Below are 26,367 nucleotides of genomic sequence, written 5' to 3'. Positions count from 1 at the left end.
AACCTCAAACCTATTATATGAAGGAATCCCAAAAAGAAAAAATAAACATTAACAACTCATCAAAACAGAAAAAGAAATTGAAAATCGCAATGTCCCCTCGAGCTCCAAGGTACAAACCAAAATCCACTCAAGCGGCCCTGTGTTCAAATGGTGCAAAAGCATACGTAAGTCTTTGCATTTTCCACCTCGAAATCATCTTTTGCACTTCTAGGTTTTAATTTTGGGACTTGGGAGTAGAGAATGTAATAATAAAAGAGATTTTCTATTTAAACCCCACACTTCTCTTAGTTCACCCCATATTTTAAGTTCGCCCCAACTTTTAATTTAAATTTTCACAATTTCTAAGAAAACTCCACTATCTTCCCAAACTACCCTTAAATACACTCCAAGCTGAAAAAATAAAAAATAATTTTTATTTATTTATTTAAACCCCACAATTTTCTTTGTTAATCCCAATATTTAAATCATTAAAGAATATTTGTAGTATACATGAGATTTTGTTTGGGGTGAAAGTTTGAAGCAAAAGTATGTGCTAGGCATCAGTTTAAGGACGGTTTGAAGGCATCAGTTTGAAGCAAAAATACATGAGATTTTCTTCTTGTGTTAGGCCTTAGTTTGAAGCAAAAGTATTTGTAGCATACATGAGATTTTGTCATGACTGATCCATCTCTTCAAGCCTTGGAAAGAATCTTCTACAGTTGTAGAGCCTAGTTTGTATTTTTCTAAAACTTAATATAAAGAGCTGTGAGATGTGTGTATAAATGTACTAGGGTTAAGTATTAAGTTGAATGATCTTTTTTGTCTTTTTACACTGTAATAAAACTTACAACTTAATTATTTAAGTATTGAGGTGAATAAAGAGAAGTACGTGGTTTAAATAGAAAATCTCTAATAAAAAATGAGTATCCAAAATAGAATAAATTGAAAAAAAAAAATTAAAAGTGAAAATATCCAGAAATAAGAATTAGTTGTGAACATAAAGCTTAATTACTATAATACCCCTTAAAATTATGGTCAAATCCAACATTTGCGCCAAAACTTTTTGGCCACTGTCATTGGCCATGCCTAAATTTATTTAATAACGTTTGTTATAAAAAGGGTATTCAAAAATAGGGATGGAGGAGGATGAATCTGAAAGAAGTGCGGAGAAAGGGAGAAAAACACGGGAAAGGGAAGACTTGCCAGCATCCTCAACCTTATTCAAGCAAATTAGCAGAGCGTTAATATGTGAAATTCATCGGGATCCAATGGATCAAAGGGCTGCCTTCCACTACTTGTCCCTTGAGCTTACTCGATCATTCGACAGAAATCAAGACCAGGTCAAGAAGAAAAGTCTAATATTGACATTTTGCGGCAGAACCTTTATACAAAGACTTACTTGTGATGTTTTTGACTTGGCAGAAACCTTTCAACAAGGAAAGAAACAGAGCCAGCAATGTCAGTAAAACAAAACTTGGACAGAAACAGAGCCAGCAATACCAGAATAATAATAATTACATATAATAGCACGTGTTGATCGTCCATCCTATCTGCTGAAGTTTTTGGTGACTCGTGTGAATTGGGACCATCCAGTGACTCAGCAGGAAACTTTTCCTTTCTCTTTCGCAAATGGATTCTTCGGTTGGCAGTACCTTGGAAAGGAATTGCTTCTGAATTACAAATGGCTTGCATAGGCTGGTGAGAATTTTGTTCAGCCTCGGACTTATTGGCAAGAACTGGAAGTGTGTCAGCAGACGCAGACACTGAAACTTCATCTAGTTTGATGATATCATCATTCAGTATATCCGCATAAAAGTCATCATCATAAGAACCCTGAAATTTGTAATTCACATGGATCATAATTCAAGAGTTGGACGTACAATGGACTACCATATAGAAATAGAGTTCAAAACTGCCAACAGTCATGCAAAGTTTCTTGGACCCCTGATTATCTTTCACAGAACAAAAGTATGGTAAAAGTAACAGAAGAGCAAGTATTGTTTATAACCCCAAGACAATGACTCGCACTTCTTATGTAATACATATACAAAACCACTTCTGATACAATGATGAATTGCCTATCCATCTTGAGGTGGTCACCCCCACCCCCAGGCCCAACCAATACATATAGATAAATCCTGATAAAAATATACAAAAGTTCTGAAGCAGTTAAGCTTGAAGTATTAAATAAAAGGATATGTTCCGTTTTTACGAACCCTTCTTGAGGTCCCATAACCTCTAAAAAATAATTTCTATCAATACCTGGAAATGCACATCTCAGTTTCCTTTATTGATCGATTAAAATTACATTCTACATTCCATATTAGCTCCACTTAAATACCACTATTTGTACTTCCCAACTTGAATAATATACTATCTACACACTACACACGATGGGTTGACTTGACTGTATGACAAAACTGCACATTTAGAGAGTTATTAATTAAATAAGAGATTGAAAATCGAGAATTCCATTGGCAACTGGTGAGAAGAGAAAGCCTGAGTTCTAAGACACGAGACACAAATAGGAAATTAAATTGGCAAAACACTGTGAGAAGTCGGGTAGAAATAACATTCTCTTAACTTTATTAATCTCGATTCTCTTTTATGATTTTCCCTTAATATTTCTTACAAACTAATTCTAAAAGAAATAATATTTCATACGCTTTTAATTATATTGTTACCATAATGCATGCTAAAATATTTTAATAACCCCTCGTAAAACTTGTGATCGATAGCTTTGAATTATTTATTAATTTTTTTCCTTTGTTTTTGTAGTGGCATAACTACCTGACACACAACTAAACTGTGTCACATAACCACCTGACAAAAAACTAGGTGTTGGCTATACCTAAGCTCCTAAAATTTATAAATGTACTACCTGATATGGTTTTTTCTGGTAAAGGATGCTCACCTGATATTGTTAGTGCTATTCAAAATCATGCACCTGTGTGTAAACTGCAACTTTGCAGGTGGGCTATTGATTTCATCTAAAATAAGATGACCGTAGAAATAAAAAATAAAAGAAAGAATGATATGATAGACAAGACGAACCCACCTTCTGGTGGCCAGAAGATTCTGTCTGTGTAACCTCTGTTGTCTGTTTTTGGTTGGATTCAGATGCAGAATCAATTTGCTCAGTAGAATGAGAATCATGACTGCTAGTAGACTTCTTCGAATAGCATTCAACTGGCTTATCATAGTCAATAATACCAACTTCTGAGACAGCATTTTCACTATTATGCACAGTTGATAAAGGATTTCGACTTGAAGAACCTCCATTTGTGGTGTCATTTAAACGGAAATCACTGTTCTTCCGGAGGCGGCAAACAACAATAGAATCCTGCAGCACAAGAAGCAGGCAGAATATTTAAGAGAATGAAAAAAATCAGAAAGTGCTTGCATACTAAAATGAACTATTGAATGTGCAGATGTAACAAGAGACTATATAAATACAACCCACATATGCAGCATGTAAATAATCTTGAACCAATTCAAGATAGTCTAGCAGGTGAATCTTTGTGGCTAAACATTTCAGTCACTTCTGATAAGTAATTTACTTTAAAGAAACAAATTCTAAGGAATATGAAGGTATTGGCTGTAAGGAGATGAGAGCGGTTATTCTCAAGAACAACGAATAATGTTGATTGAATCAAGTAATAGCAGCAATCAATCTATAGTCTTCTAAATCACATGGACATTGTTTTTTCCTTAAATGGAGTGGAAGTCATTTTCATATGAAACATTTCTCGCCAATCACCCCCATTTTTGCATTTGCCAACCACACTGCGTGACTAAGATTATCAAAGTACTACTAGTTGAGAGAATGATAGAGTAATGCACTTGTGACATTCATGGACAACTGAAAAATGGTTCCAGACGCAAAAAAAATATCCAAATGAAAAGTGGTTCTCTTAATTTAATCTTCCCTTTGGCAGAAGAATATACATCTGGTGATAGTTCAAACCAAACAACTAACAGATGACATTTTGAACTAATATTGAAAAAAGTTACCTGGGACTTGTCATTCATGCAGTATTCGTGCATAATCCATTCTGTCCTTTCCCCTTTTGGCGCACGACCCATGTGGAACACAAGTGTCCTCTTTGTACCAATTACATTAGAAGTTGACTTTACGTTGCGTTCTTTACCTGTGGCTTTCCAATAACCGAATTCTGTTGCTCTTCTGCTTTGTGAGCCATTTGGGTACTTTCTTCCTCGTGGAGAAAAGAAGAACCACTCATTATCCGATTGAATAACAGATTTGGCTAGTTACACATGCACCAACTCTAATCAGATGTCAAATCCAGCAAAAAATTATTTGTTTACAAAGAGACTTGAACAAGTTTAGGTGATTGAACTCACCACACATAACTGTATATGTATATACGTACTCACTGTCGCGCACGCATATACAGAAGCAAATATCATGTGTAGTGCTAATCAGACACCAAATTCAGTAAAATTGAACCAGATTGCATATATGTATGTGCATAACCAAACAGAACCAACATGACACTCCATAATTAAATTTTTATTAAAAGAAAAAGAAAAAAAAGTTTAATTTGTTTTACCCTGTCCAAGTAAAGCGTGATAATTTTTCTGGATCCTTTCAATAAAACTATCTCTATCTCACTCTCTCTGATCAACTAACCAGTTAAATAAGGTTTTCATCTTCATTGGTTTCCAAATAGACTAAAACCTCTATTTCAATAACCATCTCCAATCCAAATACAGTGAAAAGAATAACATATTTGCAGTATTTGTCCTTTCAACTTTCCCTCACGTGCACCTCATCCTGCATGGAGAGAGGCGGAGAACTGTGAGCACATGCATGTTTGTGTTTACTAATCTGACTAGTTTTCCTCGACAAATTATTGCAAGCTAGCTCCAACAACAGTACTCTTTTTTGTCACATAAAATCGAATACCGTATATAGGATCCATGCCATTCATATAAATAATTCACATCAGTAAAACATCCCTTCAACTAAATGTATCATGGTTCAAAGGTGCGGACCTCCCTATGGTGGATGAGCCACACGCAAGCTCCAAGGGTTAGCTGTCCGGCTCAAAATGAAAAGAAAATGGTGGACCGTGCATGTTGACAAGGGTGGGGGCCAGCTAAGGTCCTTGGGTACACTAATACCTCTAAATTTTGACCCATGTCTGACGTTTCTCCCAGAATGTAATTGGATTCTTACAAGAAACAACTCTGTAACAAAATTGTTGACTCAATTCAACGCTGTCACTGTCAGCACGCAATTACAAAAACAAAAACAAATACGTTTTCAGTGTTTCCTACACAAACAGAAGAAAAAAAAACAAATTTTGCAAATAAATTCAATCACTATTTCACTACACAAACAAAACAAAAATAAAAACTCGAGAAAGATAAAGATGAAAGAATTAGAAATGAATAAAACCCAACAAACCTGGCAAGTCCCAGGGCTCGAAATTGCAAATATCGACTTCAGGAATGACCTCTACGCTCTTCCCAGGTTCAGGTCCTTCCAGCTTGTTCTTCAGGTAATAGGAAATCAGTTCCTCGTCGGTGGGTGAAAACCTAAACCCAGGAAACATTGAAGAAGCCGCAATCGAAAGCTGAGCCTCCTTCGAAACCGCGCCCATCTATGCTATGATTGTTTTTGGCTCTCTGCTGTTTGGCGGTTGAGAGACTGAGCTAAAGAGGAAGAGTTGAAAGGAAAGGAATTGGGTTTAACTGAGACTTGGACGTTTGATCAAATCTTATTTGGCTTTGTGCTTTGCTTTGCTTTTTCTCGCGTTTTTCTCTTTCTCTATCTCTTTCTTTTGCGTGTCGACGTTTGCTTTAGGCGGAGGGAAGGGCACGTTGGACAGGCGGAAGGCCACGTGATGGTCACGTGGAGAGCTCTGTTCGAGAACTTTCTGCTTTATGTGGAGAGACTTGTGCGTGCCCATCTTCCGCCTATTTGGTACCAATACCATGCGCTCTGGCTGACAACGTGAAATATACACGGGTTTTATTGTTTTAAATAAATAAAAAAAGTCTTCTTTGTTTTTCGATGAAAAAAAGGGATAGTGTTAAAGAATATAAAGTTCTACATTGAAAATTTGATTAAATAAATTACAATTTATAATAAGTGGTTCCACTCCTAATAATATCAAGGCCTTTTATGATAAAATCTCACATCTATTGGGCTTCGTATGTGGTTAAGTTAGAAACAATATCTGTGTAACTATGTTATTAGTAGTAGGCCGTTGACCTGTCTCTTTGAAATTTAACATGATATTAGAGCAGGTTGATTGACTGGGCCTGAATTGGCCCTTTACCATTACCCAATATGTGGTGTTCATATGTTAGGCTTGAATGTTTACTCATACCCTTTACCCAATCCGTAGTGTTCACATGTTGGGCTTGAATGATTGACTCCGATGTGGACTTGGTTCCACGTGTTGCCCACTATGTCGTTGTCCTACGTGAGGGAGCGTCTTGAAGAATATAAAGTCCCACATTGAAAACTTCACAACTAAATAAATTACAACTTATACTAAGTAAATTCACTCCTAATATGCCTTTTGTGATAAAATCTCACACTTTATTAGACTTTGTAGATGGTTAAGTTGATGACAATATCGGTGTTGCTAGTAGTGAGCTACTAACCCGTCTCTCTGAATTTAACAAATAAACCCCAAAGAACAAAGTTTTTTTTTTTTTTTTTTGGGTATGAATATAAACCATTAAAAAAAAATAAAAATCTATATCTAGGCTTCTTGTCGACATTTCTTTTTCAAAGCTTCAATGAATGTCTCTATATCTAGCTTGTTGAAAAGATCTAATATATCAATGATACAATATAATTAATGACTAATTAAATGTTAGAGATTTCAAAATATATATATCTAAATAGATATATGATTGATTGCATATATTAGTGATGAGTCAGGGTGTATTGTGAAACAGAGTTATCCTTTGAAAAGTATCCTAACAGTTGTGAAATTTGGATATTGACTGTTATATTCAGTAGGAGGCATCTATCCATCGGAAGAGTGCTTTGGCACCTCTTCACCAGAATCAAATGGGTACTTTTGACACTCAATGTATAAAAATCCCACAACGTGGGACTTCTAAACACAACATAAATCAATCTCTCCCTAACTCTTCTTCTCAATATATCATACAATTTCCTTGTAGAAATTCTAAGGAAATTTCAGTTTTTGCTAAACTCTATAATTCCAATATTTGTTGTATCCTGAAAGTGATTTGTCTGGAACCCATTAGCAAACTCTATTGAGTGGGGGCAAATATCACTTTAAGGAAAATGTAGTAACGTGCCTCAAAGCTAAATTTTCTGTCTATTCTCAATTTAATTTCCGACAATCTTAAAGTGATATTTGTATGGAGAATATGTCAGAAATTATGGCTCTCTCTGAAATGAAAGATAGTTCTTTTTGGAAACTTGACAAGTTTTATGGAACCAATTTCATACGTTGGAAAGACAAGATTCGCTGGATGCTGGCTGCACTAAAAAATTGTCTATGTTCTTGATCCAAATTTGCAGCCAATTCCAAAACCCAATGCAGCAGATACTGAAAAAATTATTGCTGATAGAAAGAAGCACAAAGAAGATGAATTAATGTGCAGAGGACACATCTTAAACACATTATCTGATCGGTTGTATAATCTTTTTGCTGCTACTCAATCTTCAAGAGAAATCTAGAATGCTCTTGAAGAAAAATACACATCAGAGAAGAAAGGTACTGATAAATTCCTTATGTTTAAATTCTATGAATTCACTATGACTTATGGAAAATCAATTGTGGACCAAGTTCAGGATTTACTTATATTGGTCACAAAGCTCCGTGAAGTCAAAATAATTGTTCCTGAGTCATTGCAAGTAGGAGATATCATGTCAAATACCCAATGGCTGGAACAATTATAGGAAGAAACTTTTGCATATGGCAGAAGATACGAGTCTCCAAGATCTTTCAAAGGGGATCCAAATTGAAGAGGAAACTCGAAATCGAGAGAAAGCTTTTTCCTCTCAAGACTTCACTAAGGTTAATTATGTTGAAGGGAGTAGTAGTAAGTTCAAAAAGAACTTCAAAGTGAATAACACAGGGAAGTTTAAAAAGATTAACCCCAACACCAAGAGTGGCAAGAAAGATGGAAATTGCCGCCATTATGGCAAGAAAGGCCACTTTATCCGTGATTGCAGGTTCAAGAAAAATGAGGATGCCAAATTAAACAAGGCAAATTTGGTAGAGGAAAATTCTACTGAAGTAATAATTGCTATGGTCTCTGAGATGCAAATTGGCATGATCACTGAATTGAGCATGGCTGCAGCAACTAAAAGTTCAGACTGGTGGCTTGACTCTGGAGCTACCATCCAGGTTTGCAATGATAAAACACAATTCAAGACCTACACAACAGAATATCATTCTCAAGAGGTGTTACTGGGCAACCATAGTTCTGCTACAGTCTTAGGAAAAGGACCGGTTGAACTCCAATTTACTTTTGGAAAGACAATAAACTTGACCAATGTTTTTCATGTCCCAGACACAAGGAAGAATCTTGTATCTGCAAATCTACTATGCAAGAATGGCATAAAAATTGTTCTAGAGTCTGATAAACTAATAGTGTCAAAGAATGACATGTTTGTTGGGAAGGGTTATTCATGTGATGGAATGTTCAAGCTCAGTTTAATAAAAGTGAATTCTTCTATTTATATTGTTGACGACTCTTCTTTTTTATGGCATTCTAGGTTAGCACATTTAAATTACATATCTTTGAAATACTTATCTAAGCAAAATTTAATTTCTTGCAAAGAAGTTACATCTAGAAATTGTGAAACTTGTGCCCAATCTAAAATTAAACACAAAAATCTTAAACTTAGTATATTCTGATATTTGTGAGTACAATGGAACTTTAACAAGAGGAGGAAAACGATATTTTATTACATTTATAGATGACTGCTCTAGATTTACTTATATATTTCATACCTAGCAAGGATGAAGCCTTTGAGTTTTTTAAACGATATAAGGCTGAAGTTGAAAATCAAAAGGAAAAGAAAATTAAAATCCTTTGTAGTGATAGAGGTGGTGAATATTTTTCACATGAGTTTTCTTTGTTTTGTGAAGAACATGGTATCATCCATCAAAAAACTGCACCTTATACACCACAACAAAATGGCTTAGCGAGAGAATGAATAGAACATTGACTAATATGATTAATTTTATGATTATAAGTGCTAATGTTCCTATTTATTTGTGGGGGTGAAGCACTCCTTACTGCATGCTATATTCAAAATAGAATTACTTCTAAGAAGACAGATGTGTCTCTATATGAAGTATGGAAGTGCTGAAAACCAAATCTAAATTATTTTAGAGTTTGGGGCTGTTTGGCTTTTGATAGAACTCATGATCCTAATAGGTCAAAATTGGGTCCTAGAGGTATAAAATGTATCTCTGTGGGATGTATGCAAAAAAATCTGAAGCATATAGGTTGCTTGATGTAAACTCAAATATCATTGTTGAGTCTAGAGATGTAGAATTCTTTGAAGATAGGTTCTATCATGACCCTAGTCCTAGTTCAACTCTATATCATACTCAAGAACCAATGGTTGATACAAATCCTAGTTCATCTTCCAGCAGAAAAAGAAAAGAACTAGAAGTGGGGCTTCTGAACCTAGGAAAAGCAAAAGAACTAGGAAAGAAAAGAATTATTTAGATCCTGATTTTATTTCTTCACAAGCCATTGTGTTTCTGGTAGAATGAGATAGAAATCAAGTTCAAGTTGAAGAAGATCCTAAAAGTCTAAATGAAGCAATGACTTAAAGAGATGCTGCCTTCTGGAAGGAGGCTATAGATGATGAGATGAACTCATTATTGTCAAACCAAACATGGACTGTAGTAGACTTATCACATAGATATAAACCAATTGGTTGCAAATGGGTGTTTACAAGAAAATATAATACCGATGGTTCTCTACAAACCTTTACCAGGTTAGTAGCCAAAGGCTTTAAGCAGAAAAAAGGAGTAGACTATTTCGATCCTGATTTACAAGTAATCCTAGTGCACAACATTGGGAAGCAATACGTAAAGTTTTAGGTTATCTAAAGAGGACCATTAACTTGGGTCTATTTTACTCTAAATTTCCAGCTGTATTGAAGGGTTAGTCAAATGCTAGTTGGATTATGACAACAAATCCACGTCAGAGTGGATATTCACAATTGGAGGAGGTGCAGTTTCTTGGGCATCAAAGAAACAAACAATTATATCACACTCTACGATGGAATCTGAGTTTATAGCAATAACAGCAGCATGCAAAGAAACCGAATGGATGAGAAACTTCTTGTTTGATATAGAGTTGTGGCATCTTAGAGCAAGTCCAGCAGTGGAGGCTGGGCTCGGGCTTTGGGGGTGGGGGGTGGTGTGGGTGTTTAGGGCCAAAAAATTGTTTCCAGCAACAAAAGCTGATTCAGGCAGGAAGTGAACCCTAGCAGACTGGGCTGGCTCGAAGGGGAGGCGAGCTTGAGTTTTGCGCTGATGCCAACCTTGGCGTTGAAATTTTTTTGCACTCCCAACGCCTAGCAACCACGTGTCGTCTTTTGGGCTCTCCGATCAAATTTTTTTTCCTCCAATCCAGGGCAGCGAATTTTTGTGCAATAAAATAATAATAAAAAATTTGATATTTTTGTATAAAAAACCCAAAAATTAATGAATTGTTTTTTTATAAATACCAACCAATACTCTCCACTTTTAACACCAAATCCTTGTACATTTTCTTCTCCTTCAACTATTATTCACTTTCTACTCAATATTTTTTTCACTTTTAAGTTTTATTTTTCTCTATCATATTATGGCTTCTTCTATCGAAACCGGAGGGGCATGGAGCATCATGGAAGATGTTTTGTTGTGTGAGTGTTGGGTTCAAATTAGTCATTGTCCCATCTCGAGCAATGAGATGAAATTCTGTCATATGTGAAAAAAATTCATACCAAATTTTGTGAAAGATCAGGTTAGACCTGTACGAAAATGACATTATCTAGTAGGTGGAAAATTCTCAATAAAGAGTTGGGGAAATGGAGAGATGCTTTGGCAAAAGCGATGGACAACCATAGAAGCGGGGAAAATCTTAGCAATGAGGTAAATTATTTGTAATTTTCATTTTATTAATTTTAATGTCCTATTAATTTTAATTTAAATGTTTCTTACAATTTTTATATTTTGTTAATATTTCTTGTATTTTCAATATTTATTTAAATATTTCTTGCATTTCTTGCATTTCCAATAAATTGTTAAAATTTCTTGCATTTTCATTATTTTGTTTATATTTGTTGCATTGCCAATATTTTTTTTAAGTTTCTTGCATTTCCAATATTATATATATATATATATAGATTATGTAAGCACAAATGTGGTATGGTGCTACTGGGCAAGGCAAAAAAACTTTCAACCATACCCAATGTTGGGAGGTGGTGAAGAATTGTAAGAGATTCTGAATTATTCCAACAGGTCCGACGGTGGTGTTGAACGAGATGCCACTCCATGATTCACTGTCATCGGATTCGCCTATAGATTTTCCGATGAGTTAAGACTCACCCATCCAAAGGGAGCCAGGCCTATTGGGAGGAAGGCGGCAAAGGCGAAGAGAGGGAGTAATTCTACCAATAATGGGTCTAAGTTTTTGGAGGAAATTGCAAGATAAAGCGCCATGAGAATTGAAATAGACATGAAAACCCAAGAAGACGAGAAGGCAATTCAACTAGAATACGCAAAAGAAAGGGAGTATGTACGCAAAGAAAGGGAGTATGTATGCCAAGAAAACATTGAGAGGAAGGATCGAGAAACCATGGCCGTGGATACAAGCCAAATGTCCCCTGAAATAAAACAATTTTGGAAGCTAGAACAAAGGGATATTATGAGACGAAGACTTTTTCGTGATGATGGACCTAGCAACACGGATTGGTTAAATGATCAAAACCATTAAGTTAGTTTGCTTGCCTTTCATTTCATTGTATTTTAATGTTTTGTTTTAAAAATTAGTTGTAATTCATGTATTTTATTTTATTAGTTGCATTGATTTTCTTTGAGTGAATAAAGAAAGTATTCAATAAAATACCTTTTTATTCAAAACATTCCATACATAAAAAACAAACCACAACCAAAGCATTACAAAAAAACAAACCACAACCAAAGCATAAAAATAAACAAACCACAACCAAAGCACTAAAAAAACAAAGCATAACTAAGAATACAACATAAACCTAATAAATTAAAAAAAAACATCTTCACTTCACTTCATTCACCGTCATTGCCTTTCACCGCCCATAAATGCTCCATCAAGTCAACTTGACGTCGTTCATGAATATAAGACGATTGCATCTCCGTGTATCGATCAATCATACAAGGCATGAAACGACTGTCCCTAACCAACGGTTCATGTTGCATTGGTTCTCCATTTAGCCCCATGGGTTTTTCATAAATTCTTGTCAAGGCCGTGTTCATGGGATCCGATTCGTACACATCTGTAGCATCGTAATCATACTCATCCTCCGCAATCATGTTATGAGGATGATGTATGTCATCATTATGCTCCTCAGCACCTCCTCATCAAATAGACTCGCCGCACCCCTAATAATAGCTCACCGGGCTTGGAGGATACCAAATCACCTCTCCACATCCTTTTTGTAACCCTCTTGATAGGCAGCAAATAATTTTTGCTTTTGGGATCGGGGATGCTGAATTGATTTTACAAATATGGTCCACCTCGGGTAGATACCGTCAGCTAGATAATACCCATTCTAGTAGACGGTATTGTTGATTTTATAGGTGATATTTGGGGCTTCACCTCTCAAAACATCGTTAAACACTAGGGATTGACCCAGGTCGTTCAAGTCGTTGTGAGATCCGGCAACTAATAAGAAGGCGTGCCAAACCCATGTATCGAATCCAGCAATGGCTTTAAGTATGATACTTTTTTGCCCTTTCCTATTTCCATAATCTCCTTGCCAAGCAGTTGAGCAATTTTTCCATGCTAGTGCATGTAGTCGATGCTACCAATCATTCCTGAAAATCCTCGAGCTTCGGCTTTTTGTAGAAGCCGTTGTAGGTTTCTGCGCGTAGGTCTGCGCAGATAGACCCTGATGTATAGAGTTTCGATTCATCACAAAATCTCACCAAGCTCTCCAAAGCAGTGGACTTCCCCATCCTAGCAGTCTTATCCACCTAATCAGCAGATGACCCATACGCCAACATTCATATAACAACTGTGAACTTTTGCTAGGGAAGAAGTCCTAAATTTCCAGCAGCATTTTTCTTTTAAACAAAGTATTCATCATAATTACAAATATCATGCATGACTTTATTGAACAAATGGGGTTGCATTCTATATCGCGCTCGAAAATGAATATCATAGTATAGAGAAGTTGGGATAAAATAATCTTCCAGAAGATTCTTACCCTGAGAATGTCTATGTCTGTCCACATTCGGGCCACGACCTTCTCGTGAACCACGGCGACTCTGGTCTTCTTCATCAAGCAAAGCCACTGCTGTGACAATTTGCTGATCTAGTTCTCTCTGCACTATTTTGCCTGCAGCTCATCTATGCCTTCTTTCTCTAGTTTCTCGCTCTTGCCTCTCCAAGACCTCGTTCATGTTTGCCATTGAGAATGGAGTATGAATTCTAAAATCTGAGAAATGAAAATTATAGGGGGATTTTTCTTCCAGCAGCTGTAAATGGGCTGGACTGCCATAAATGGCAGATTGCTGAAATTGTCCCCTTTGTCTGAATTTGAAAATAAAGCCCCAAAAATGCTTCAAAAGGGCAGTAGAGCCTTAAGAAGCATCTTGGCTATCTTCACCAACCAGAATAACAGCAACTTACAGATAATTTCTTGATGCTTACAGGTACATTTTCTAGCTTGGCATGAGCGAAAGAAATAATAATGTTCTTCTGGCAGCTTGTCAGATGTGCAAATAGTCTGCCATAAGAAGAAAATGGAGAAGGAGGGTAAATAGTGCACGAAATTGCTGGGTTTCTGCATGTAAGAGAGGAAGCTTGCTTTCTGGGTGTGGGTTCTTTTTGTTGGGTAGAAGAGGCCTCATTTTATAGCTGCTGGAAACCATCACTTTCCAAGAAACCCTAATGACTTCTACCCATTTTGACCAAGCTTTTCCCTTCTTTTCTCATCTTCTCCCTTGACTTTTCCTATCTTGGTGAAATTTCCTCTGCCTAGCAGAGATTTTTTGGAGCTCAAGGCCCCCTTTCTCGTAGCTGTTTCAGTGGGAGACTTCCATTCCCAGCCATCTCCTTCCTTTCTTTCTTTCTTTTTTCCATGGCCAGGTCTGATGGGGGAAGGAATTGGGGTATGTATGCTGGTTCGAAGGGTGCTTCTCTTCCTGGCAGCTTGCATGTTAATATCCCTTGGTTCTTCGAGTGTTTTGTGCTTGGAACTTGCTCCACCCATGTGCTGGAACCTCTCAGCAGCTTTGTGTACGTGGACATATTTGCTCATCTCGTGGCTTCTATTTTCCAGCAAGGTGCTGATGGTTTTGCAAGTCTTTATTTTATTTATATGGGCCTTCTAGAACAATGGGTTGGCCTATCAAATAAATGGGCCAACCTCACTAAGTTTTGGCTTATTTTGTTGAGGTGTTGGGCTAATCTTGGTTAAGCTAATGGGCTATTTTGACTAAGGTAATGGACTATTTTGGTTGGGCTTTTTGGTTGGGATATTTTCTCTCTTATGCTCACCCACATGTTTGGGCTTAAGAAATGGGCTTGAGTCCCGAGGCTCCGAAGCAACCCGAGACTTCCATTTCTCGGCCCATCAATGGGCCTCATGTCGATTTATTACCATCCATACCACAACCCACTCAAGCAAGCCCCGGGCATTTGAGTGGCTTGAGCCCACTTAGGCTTGTAGAGTGGTTGGGTGCAAAATAACGATTTCGTGCTTGGCATGACATGTCGCTTAGCCTGGCATATCGCTTGGCATGCTTCTAATTATTATGCTTGATGGGACAATTAGCATGGATTTGCAGAGCTAATGCATTTTATAATCTTAATCTCGATTTCTAGCATGACAGATTATTTATTTGGCATGGCACGTGGAGTGTGACTCGTGCATGGCGGACTTTTGTGTGCTCCAATTTGGGTTTTTTCTCAATAAGGTATTGTGCTAGGCCGGGAATTCATTTGGCCCAAGCCGTGGATTATTTGGGCCTCAACAAAAATATAGAGAAGATCTGGTGAGAGAGGTATGGGCTGAGCCTCTGGTTTTATAGAAACATTTGGGCAGATAGAGATGACATGTGCCGCAATTTTAGAGAGTGAAAATCTTATCTGAATTTGAATTTTGAAATGTATATGAAATTTGAAATTTATCTGAAATTTGAAACCTAAAATCTTATCCGAAAATTTTATCTGATTATGAGATATGAATAGTTTTGACACGTAGGAACCCAAATATCTTATCCGAATATACTATCCAAATTAATTGTTTAGGTTTAAAAAGTTGTGAAAAATACAAAAAAAAGAAAAAAGAATAGTATTTGCCATTTGCCATGGCAACTGCTGGAAACACACATTGCTTTTTGCAAGGGCAACCACTTTTCACGTGAATAGTAGTTGCCCTAGCCCCCTCTTGCCATGGCAAAGGGCAAACTGCTGAAAGTGCTCTTAGAAGATCAAGGATGGCTCAGACTTCCACAAACTCGCGACAGAGAAAGGATAATCCCTTATGCGTTGACAACACACAACCTCCCTGGCATATGGCTGTCTGTCAACGAATGACTGCTTCGGGGATCAGAACCAGCAATTCTCCATTTGAGAAAACATACTCAAACCATAGTACCCAAAACCCCATGTTCGACAAAATAAATACGTAAAATCCAAAATAGATGCGCGCATGCTACCTATTTGGGGAGGTGGATCGCTGGACATGTGGCATAAGTTTATTGACTTGAAATATAAATGGAGTGGCATTGTGTGTAATTTTGAAATTTTTTAATTACATTATTGTAAAGTATTACACCCTCTTTTTTTTTGTCATTGACCTCAAGTAAATTAGGTGAATTTAGTTTCCTATCTATCATAATAAGAATCTCTATAGTGACTATAAACCAAACCTCCCATAAATAAACAAATGCAAAGAGGAATTTGTTCTTTCTTTCTTTTTTCTGTTCTAGTTTCTCCCTCCCACAAATTCTCAATTCTTTCTTCCAATTCTTCTTCACGCTTTCAAATTGACACCAACAATCGTATACCTTTTTTTTTTAAAATTTTTATTTATTTATTTTATGCTTAATAATTTTCTTATAGTAACAAATTGGAAGATACCATGAATTTTGGGTGGGTAAGCACCGAGACACAATCAAATCTCCAATCTTGGCCACAAAAGAAATACAAAAAAAATCTCTAGCTTATTATATGGGAAACTACCGAAGATTACTTATGAACTTTATTAGGTTTTGATTAATGGGCACATTGTCTGATTTGATTTTTTCATATTGTTTCTTGTAAAACCATTTTGTCTTGTGTTGATGCACTTTTTGGGAGGGTCAACTTTGGTAAAGGAGAGTTGGACCTTCAGCAGGGGGAGAAGGTTGAGGACCTTCAGTATGAAGGGATCCTGAAACAAGGAAGAAGCAATCATCAAGCTTCAAGCATCGGTGTGGTACCTGCTGAAGGCTCTCCAATACTTAAGTGAACGAGTATATGTGGTAAATTTGACAGAGTAACAGTAAAGGTAAAAGATAGTTACCATTTTTACTTGGGCAATGTTCCCTATTTATAAGGAAGTGAAAATGAGAGTTTTATACAAAGTTTCGATGTGGGACTTTACTCAAACTGTTGTGGAGGTGACACGTGTCCATGGACATGGTGGTTACCGTTTTGGAAGGAGGTTTTCCTTCTGTAGGTTAAGAAGGTGGTGACGTCACTTGTATTCTTTCAGAGTGTCTCTTTCCCCTTGGCAGCCGGAGTGCCTGCTTAGGTATCGATCGTCTAATGCCGAATGCGCTCGGTTGATTATGGTGTAAACAGTAGTCCCTCAAGTTGCCAATCAAGGAGTGGCTTCTGGTTTGGGAACTTGTAAAATGTTAAGTAATTAAATCGAGCTTTTCAGCATGGAAGGTGCCATAGGTAGTCCCCTAGTCCCCTAAGTTTGGAAGCTCGAAGGCACTTTTATTGGGAAAGTTGTTCTTGATAGGATATGTCTTCGAAATCGGTATATGGGGAGCTGAAGGGAGGGTGCGACATCAGCGAGAGTCGGGTGCATCTCTTTGCAGCTTTAGCACGGAGGGTGCCAAAGGGAAGGTGTGACGTCAGTGGATGTCGCATAAGACTCTTCGCAATTTCAGCATAGAGGGTGCTGAAGGGAAAGTGTGACGTCATCACGAGTTGCATGAGTCTCCTTCCAAGCTTCGGAATAGGGAAGGTGTGACATCATTGAGAGTCGCATGAGTCTCTTCGCAGCTGCAGGAGGTTGTTGAAGGGAAGGTGTGACGTCATCACGAGTCATATGAGTCTTCTTCCAAGCTTCGAAAGTGTGACGTCATCACGAGTCGTTTGAGTCTCCTTCCAAGCTTCAGAATGGGTGTCTGCCGCACTTTTCATTGTCAAAGGAACGCGGGTAGTCATCCTTCCTCTTGGGGTTCTGGGCGTTCTGAGTGTCGGGGACAAGAGCGTAATGGTTTTGTTTGGCGGGAGTGGGTGCCAAAGCCTGTAGGGGATCCCCAAAGGTGGTTGGTGACTGGTTAGCAGGGCCATGCTTGGAGTTAAAGTATTCGGCCTTGGCATGGATGGCTGCTTGCTTCATTAGTTCAACATAAGTGTTCTATGGGTTGCTGTGGGCCAAGTAGCTGAAGTTGGATTCGCGAAGAGCATTCTTGAAGGTGCTGAAGGCAGCTCGATTGTCTGTCTCTGGGCAGCGAGAATACTTGCGGTTGAAGCAGGCGATGTACCCCCGCATAGGCTCGTCTTCACCTTGCCGAAGATTGTATAAGTTGTCTGCAGAGTACAAATGATCGGTCTGAATCAAGAAGTAGTCTAGGAAAGTTCAGGCTGTCGAAGGAGTTGATAGTTCAAGGGTTCAGCCAATAGAACCAATTCAAAGCGGCACCACTAAGGGTGGAGAGAAAAGGGAGGCACATGCCTTCGTCGTTGAGACCCTTACACCCTTGAAAAGAATGGATGTAGGTCAAGGGATCCTCCTTGCTCGTGGAGAAGGCAATGCGTGCTAAAATATGAAAATTATGAGAGAATATTTGTTTGTGGGAATTTTCTATGTATTCTTCTCCTTGTAGGAGGTCATATTTATAATACAACAAAACCTGAATGGGCAAGTAAATAATAAATTCCTAAATTCATTTACAGTAGGAAATCAGGAATTAAAGTAAATCAATTACAATTATAATAGGAATTCTTGGTGTGTAAGGAAAGTAAGTCAATATCCACAAGTCATGCCAACACTCCCCCTCACGTTGGTGCATAGATGTCGCCAATGCCCAACTGATCCAGTAAATTATGGAATGCTTTACTGGAAATTGCTTTTGTCAAAATATCCGCCAATTGATCCTCAGATTTTACAAAAGGAAACTGAAACACTTTAGCCTCAAGCTTCTGTTTGATGGAGTGTCGATCCACCTCAACATGTTTAGTACGATCATGCTGAACCGAATTCTGTGCAATGGCTATAGCAGCCTTGTTGTCACAAAAGAGATTTATTGTGGATGTAGGTTTATACCCAAGTTCAGTAAGCAACTTTCTTATTCACAAATCCCTTTAGTCATGCCTTTGAACTCGGCTTCTGCACTGGATAAAGCTACTACATTCTGTTTCTTGCTCCTCCATGTCACCAAATTACCTCCCACGAATGTGAAGTAACCCGATGTGGATTTTCTATCTGTTACATTACCTGCCCAATCTGCATCTGAATAACCATCAATATTTAGATGACCATGCTTTGAGAACATAAGTCCTTTTCCAGGTGCAGACTTCAAATATCTAAGTATCCGAAGAACTGCATTCATGTGGTCTTCACTTGGAGAGTGCATAAATTGACTGACAACACTCACCGTATAAGCAATGTCTGGTCGAGTATGTGACAAATAGATCAATCTTCCTACTAACCTTTGGTATCTTTCTTTATTAGATGGAACTTGATCCGGATATTCTCCAAGATGATGATTCTGAACAATAGGAGTGTCCGCAGGTTTGCAATCTAGCATTCCTGTGTCCGTCAATAAGTCCAAGACATATTTCCTTTGAGAGAGAAATATGCCTTGCTGCGATCGAGCCACCTCAATTCCCAAGAAATACTTCAGTCCACCTAGATCCTTCATCTCAAACTCAGTAGCCAAATAGTCTTATAGCTGTGATATTTCCTGTTTATCATTCCTAGTAATAATCATATCAACATAGATTATTAATGTTGTTACCTTCCCTTTCCGATGTTTTAAGAACAAAGTATGATCTGAGTTGCACTGTTTGAAACCATTGTTCTTCATTCCCATGGTGAACCGTCCAAACCATGCACGTGGTGACTGTTTCAATCCATACAATGCTTTTCACCACCTGCAAACTGTTCTAGTTTGAGTAGTATTATATCCAGGAGGAATGTCCATGTACACCTCCTCCGTGAGTTCGCCATGTAGAAAAACATTCTTTACATCAAACTGGTGTAGTGGCCAATTCAAATTAGCTGCAAGGGACAATAAGACTCTGACGGTGTTTAACTTTGCAATTGGTACAAAATTTTCTTCATAGTCTATACCATAGGTCTGTGTGTACCATTTTGCCACAAGTCTTGCCTTGTATCGCTCGATAGATCCATATGCATTGTGTTTTATAGTAAACATTCATCTACATCCAATAGTCTTTTTTCCTCTTGGTATAGTCTCCAATGTCCAAGTCTGATTTTTCTCAAGAGCTTTCATCTCCTCTTTTATAGCTTGGACCCACTTAGGATCTTTCAATGCTTCAGAGACCTTGGTTGGAATATGGATAGCAGACAACTGATGCACAAAAGCCTTGAGTGGTTCAGACAGCTTCTCAGTGGATACATGATTTGCAATTGGATACTTGGATGTCTTGCTAATATTAGGTGAATAACGGTTTGGTGGCTTCCCACGATTTTGCCTGAAAGGTAATTGATATCTAATAGTTTTATCCTCTAAATGCACAAGTCTAGTAGGAGTATTTACCTCAAAGATATTCTTAGGAGATTGGTCCGTTGGTACTGTTGAATGAGAGGGGGGTCTTCATCTTGTTGTTCTAAGTTGTCTGTAAGAGTATGACTCAAATCAAAAACATCTTCGCAAGGGTTAAGCGATCGATCGTTGTTTGGCAGAGCGCATTCGCACGTGCCAGACTCGAGACGATCGATTGTTATTGTTTCTTGGCCGAGAGCAATCTTCGTGCATAAATGAATATCCTCGTTTTTCAAGCTACTCCAATTGAGCTCTTCATTCGGTATCTCCCCCTGAAGAGTAGAATTGGATGCTGGGTCATAGAAGAACATATCTGATTCCAGAAAGGTGACATCCAAAGTGACATAGGTTCGCCGGGTAGGAGGGTGATAACATTGGTAGCCTTTCTGATGAGTGGCATAACCCAAAAAAACACAACGAAGTGCACATGGATCAAGTTTGCTTCGTTGATTTTTATGGAGATGAACGAAGGCCACACAGCCAAAAATGCAAGGGGTAAGCACCAAAACAGAGGGTAGAGGCCCGTGTTGCGCGAGCACCTGTAATGGAGTTTTGAAGTTCAAGACCCCAGATGGCATGCGGTTGATAAGGTGGACAGCAGTGACGACAGCATCATCCCAGTAATGATGAGGAACATGGCCACCAATGAGAAGAGCACGGGCTATTTCAAGGAGATGACGATTCTTCTGTTCGGCAACACCATTTTGTTGTGGTGTCTGGGGGCAAGTTGTCTCATGAATAATGCCATGTGTTTGGAAGTAAGTCTGAAAATCATGATTAACAAATTCTCCACCGTTGTCAGAGCGAAGAATCTGTATTCGAGCATTGAACTGTGTTTCCAACTGTTTGTGAAAGGATAAGAACAGGGAAAACACTTCATTATTATTTTTCATCAAATAAAGCCATGTCATCCGTGTACAATCATCTATGAATGTGACAAACCAACGAATACCGGAATGAGTAGAAATAGGTGAGGTTCCCCAAACATCAGAATGAATTAAAGCAAAAGGAATAATACTTTTATTCATACTAAAAAGGATAGGATGCTCTATGACTCTTGGCTAGAATGCAAGTGTCACATTTAAAATCTGAGTCCTTAAATACAGAAAACAACTCGGGCAATAAGTGTCTCATATAACCATGCCCCAAACGTCAGTGCCAGAGCCAAATTTGTCGGTGCTTGTCATCAGACGGATGCTTCACACTATTGGCACGTCCCATACTGAAGTCATCCACATAGTACATCCCCCTCTTTTAGTACCACGCCCAATGATCTCCTTGGTGAGAATATCCTGTAGTAAACAAAAATTGGGATAAATTAGTGCACAACAATTTAGTTGTTCAGTTGCCTGACTCACAGAAATTAATTTATTGGACAAAGATGGAACAAGTAGAGTATTAGAAAGGGACAGAGAAGGTGAAAGGGCAACAGCGCCGGCCCCTGTCACAGGATAGGTAACTCCATTTGCATTGGCAATACTTGTGCGGCGGGGTGTAATGGTGTGCAAAAAATCATTCGGATCAAAGGTCATATGATCAGTGGCTCCAGAATCAATTATCCAACGAGTAGTATCTCGGATATCAGAAGTATGAAATGCATAACCACAGTTACCTGAGACATCCGGAAGCGCGAGACTATCAATAGGATCTACTTGCGGGAACAAGGATAATGGGGGTTCGGTAGAGACAAGAGCAGCACGGCCGGAATTACTAGCATTTTCTCTAAGCTTGCGAGCGCGGAGGTCCTCCCACCAATCAGGATAACCATTCAGCTTAAAACAGGTGTCACGGGTATGTTTGGGGTTGCCACAGTGCGTGCAACCACTTCTATCAGTCGGAGCCTTGGGACAGGAATGTGAGATGATTTTAGGAAGTGGCGCACCAGCAGCAATAGCATATGACTGGATCTGAAGGTGGGCCGCAGTAGAGGAATTATGGGGCTGTCCGGCACGAGTAGGGGGACCTGATCGAGGCGCACTCTCGGCCGCTAAGCCAGCACCAGTGGCTCAATCAGATGAACCCATCATCACTGCTTATCGAACATCTTCACGGTGAACATAAGCATAAGCTTGATCAACAGTAGAGAATGGAGTCATGTGAAGAACATCACTTCGAGCCTTATTGAGACGATCATCAAGGTCATCCAAAAATATGTAAACTCGATCTTCCTGCAGAATATCATTATAGCGCTTGATATCACTTTCATACTCCATCATATTTGGATGACGAAAATCAATTTCTCTCCATAAGCTTTGGAGAGTATTGTAATAGGTTTCAATGGAGCCACCAGCTTGTCGCATACGAGAGACTCGTTGTTTCAGATCATAAACCTGAGAGGTGTCAGTGCCATCATAGTAAGTTGTGGCAATTGCATCCCACACTGCTTTTGCAGTCGAAAAACGAATGAAATCGCCAATCAAGCTCTACTCCAGAGAATTGATGAGCCATCCCTTCACAATAGAGTTCTCGGTGCGCCAACGAGGAAACGTTGGAGTGGTAGAAGGAGGTTGTGGAAGATCGCCATTAATATATCCCAATTTGTCTTTGCCGGAGATATACAACTCTACAACTTGGGACCATAGGGCATAGTTGGTGCCATCCAACTTTATGCCAATCTGTGCAGCAGAAGCTTCATAGGTAATTGTCGTCGAAATCGTTGTCTGATTCGGGTTCAAGGTTGTCGTCTGATTCGAGTTCGAGGTCGTCGTCTGAGTCGAGGTTGGGGTCGTCTTGGTAGGATCTTGATTTAGGATCAATTTCGAGGTCTGAGTCTGCATCTGCATTAGTTGAGCCACCTGGGCACTCAACTCGGCTATGGTTGGTTGAGAAGGAGAGGAGGAAGCAGTGGTGCTACTGTCATGAGGATTAGAAGAGTCATCCTCCCCTATGGTGGCGGCTAGTGTTTTAGAAACTAGAGTCAGCAATCCCAAGATCGCCGCTCTGATACCATGCTAAAATATGAAAACTATGAGAGAATATTTGTTTGTGGGAATTTTCTGTGTATTCTTCTCCTTGTAGGAGGTCATATTTATAATACAACAAAACCTGAATGGGCAAGTAATTAATAAATTCCTATGTCCATTTACACTAGAAAATCAGGAATTAAAGTAAATCAATTACAATTATAATAGGAATTCTTGGTGTATAAGGAAAGTAAGTCAATATCCACAAGTCACGCCAACAATGCGGTGTTGCTCATTCTCAAGAAGGCAATGCAATGACGATAGTTGAGGATAAGTTCAGTGAAGGGACCAGGGTGTGGCTTCATCCAGAGAGGTTGATGGCTGCAGTGTTGCTCATTCTCAAGACAGGAGACCTTCCCGAAAAGGAGTCGCATGGCAGGATCGGCATGAGGGAGGGCTTCAGGTGCCGAAGATTTGTTGTGTTGGGTGGGTAGAGGTGGATAAGTTTCCCACTATTCGAAAGCTTCGGAATGGTAAGGCTCCCAGTCCTCAGAACGGTAAAGTTCCCATGAGGGGTATGGTGTTGGGTATCAAGGCTAGCTTCACTCGGCATAGCGGAGCGGGTGGGGCAGAAGACACGACAGGGTCGGATAGGAGTTGGAACCAGCGGAACTGGTAGAGAGGTGGGATTCGGAAGTCGATTTTCACAGATGGCGCTAAACTGTTGATGCTCTCTTTGGGAGGGTTAACTTAGGTAAAGGAGAGTTGGATCTTCAGCGAGGGGAGAAGGTTGAGGACCTTCAGTATGGAGCGATCCTGTGGAAGGAAACTCGGAAGAAGGTGGTTACCGCTTCACAAGAAGGTCTTCCTTCGGTAGGTTAAGAAGGTGGTGACGTCACTTGTATTCTTTCAGAGTGTCTCTTTCCCCTTGGCAACTGGAGTGCCTGCTTAGGTATCAGTCGTCTAATGCCGAATGCACTCGGTTGATTATGGTGTAAACTTCTTGTACTTGGAATGGAGAAAGAAAATCTTGTGTATGGTGAGAGAAATTGCAAGATATTGAAGTAAAATTGAATTGAGTAAACTAAGACACTTGTATTCTTTAAACAGGTTGTCGTGTGAAATTTGAAGAACATGCCATAGCTTTGAGTTGTTGGTTCTTCTAGTATGGTTTGGTTCGATTTTTGAAGATGAAAGGGGGAGGCGATGGGAAGAGAGTAACAAACTGTTTTAACGTTTCGTAATGTTTATTTTGGGTGTGAAGGAATTTTTTATTTATTAAAAAATAATCTACGTTTGATGTGTCAATTTTTTGGCTTTTGGATGAAAACTAAATGAGATTGCATGCTTATAAGAAAAGTCAAGTAGATCATGGCAGAGAGGAAATCAAAGAAGATGATTCAAATCCATTTTAATGATATTATTAAAACCCAAACAACTAGTTAGCATTGTATTATAAAGTCCAAATAATCACTAATGCAGAAAATATTTCCTAACTTGAGGAGTGGGTTGGAGAGATTCCCAAGCTTAAGTAGTTGTCTATTGTGGAACAAGTATTTAGTTCTCATTGAGCTTTCTTTGTTTTATTTTTCTTTTTATCCTTTTTTCTTTTGGAATAGTATGAGAACCATACAACATGAGTTTATGGTCAAAAGTCTTCCTCTACGTTGCCTACACTTGGCTTCTTGCTTCACTAGGCCTAAAAAAACCTTATGGAAATTTCATTAGTCTTCTTTACTTGAAAGGAATTTTCCTTGGGGTGTCTCAGAATGTGGATAAGTGTTTAGTTCTCATTGAACTTTCTTTGTTTTATTTTTCTTGTTATCTTTTTTTTTCTTCTTTGGGAATAGGATGAGAACTACATAACATGAGTATATGGTCAAAGTCTTCCTCTACGTTGCCTACACTTGGCTTCTTGCTTCACTAGGCCTCAAAAACCTAATGGAAATACCATTAGTCTTCTTCATCTTAAAGGAAATTTTCTTGGGGTGTCTCAGAATGTGGACAAGTGTTTAGTTCTTATTGAGCTTTCTTTGTTTTATTTTTATTTATTTATTTATTTTTTTCTTTTGGAATAGGATGAGAACCACATAACATGAGTATATGGTCAAAGTCTTCCTCTACGTTGCCTACACTTGGCTTCTTGCTTCACTAGGCCTCAAAAAGCCTTATGGAAATTTCGTTAGTCTTCTTCACCTTAAAGGGAATTTCTTTGGGGTGTCTTAGAATGCGGACAAGTGTTTAGTTCTCGTTGAACTTTCTTTGTTTTATTTATCTTTTTGTCCTTTTTTTATTTTCGAATAGGATGAGAACCACATAACATGAGTATATGGTCAAAGTCTTCATCTACGTTAGGAGCGGACACAGTCCGGTTCTTACCTCAAACCGAAAAAGGAACTGATACTATTCGCCAGTTTGTTTCAAGCAAAAAAAAATTTAAAAAACAGGCCGGTTCTGTTATGACCGATTCCGGTTTTGAATCGGAAAAATATTAATTATAAAATTAAAAATATAGCATTGGATTTTAAAAATTTGTAATAAAATAAAATAAAAAAAATACAACCGATCTGGTTTGGTTTGGTGTGGGGTAAAACCGGAACCGGAACCATTTGGAATAGGTTCGATCCGATTTCGGTACGAGTTGTTGACTTTTTTGGTCAATCGATGTCTTCTTTCGTTTTTTTTCCGCTGGTCACGTTTGGTGTTCCGGTTTTCCGATCCCGATGCCTACCCCTGCTCTACGTTGTCTACACTTGGCTTCTTGCTTCACTAAGCCCAAAAACCTTATGGAAATTTCATTAGTCTTCTTCACCTGAAAGAAAATTTCCTTTGGGTGTTTCAGAATGTGGACAATGATAAATAGACAAGTACCTCTCATAACAGCTATATTTGAATATTAATCACCAGTTTTGAGCACATACTTGGTATCTTCTGCTCCTTTGAGTTTAGCAGAGAGAACTTGAAAACAATATATAGACTAGTTTATTGTAGTTATGTTAGAATGTTAATTCATGATCTAAAAAATGAATGCTTCAGATCATTTTAATAATATTTTTAAGTGGACCTAAATAACTGGTTAGCATTGTATTAACTTTTATTTTTATTTTTTTATATACATATTATGTGGCGTTATATCGGAAGTGTTATATTGGAAGTGGAGGATTCGGTGGTGACACCCTAGGCAAAAATATTCAATTCGTTTGGCTATTTCAAAAGCGATATCTTGCAACTAAAGAATGAATTCTTATAGCATTAACATACGTGCTCTTAAATATTAAAGTATATACATA

General features: G+C 38.4%; 1 protein-coding gene across 1 annotated transcript; it reads right to left on the bottom strand.

Annotated features, from left to right (window-relative positions):
• LOC18775160 (NAC domain-containing protein 40) lies at positions 1,310-5,947 on the bottom strand. The gene is made up of 4 exons (XM_020566090.1): positions 5,414-5,947; positions 3,994-4,247; positions 3,038-3,322; positions 1,310-1,812 (listed from the first exon to the last, which is right to left on the bottom strand). The coding sequence occupies exons 1-4, from the start codon at positions 5,607-5,609 to the stop codon at positions 1,375-1,377; spliced, it is 1,173 nt and encodes a 390-aa protein (XP_020421679.1). The 5' UTR covers positions 5,610-5,947; the 3' UTR covers positions 1,310-1,374.

The sequence above is a fragment of the Prunus persica genome, chromosome G6, assembly GCF_000346465.2.
Source record: "Prunus persica cultivar Lovell chromosome G6, Prunus_persica_NCBIv2, whole genome shotgun sequence".
NCBI classification, from domain to species: Eukaryota; Viridiplantae; Streptophyta; class Magnoliopsida; order Rosales; family Rosaceae; genus Prunus; species Prunus persica.
This window is presented reverse-complemented; position numbering and strand designations above follow the sequence as displayed.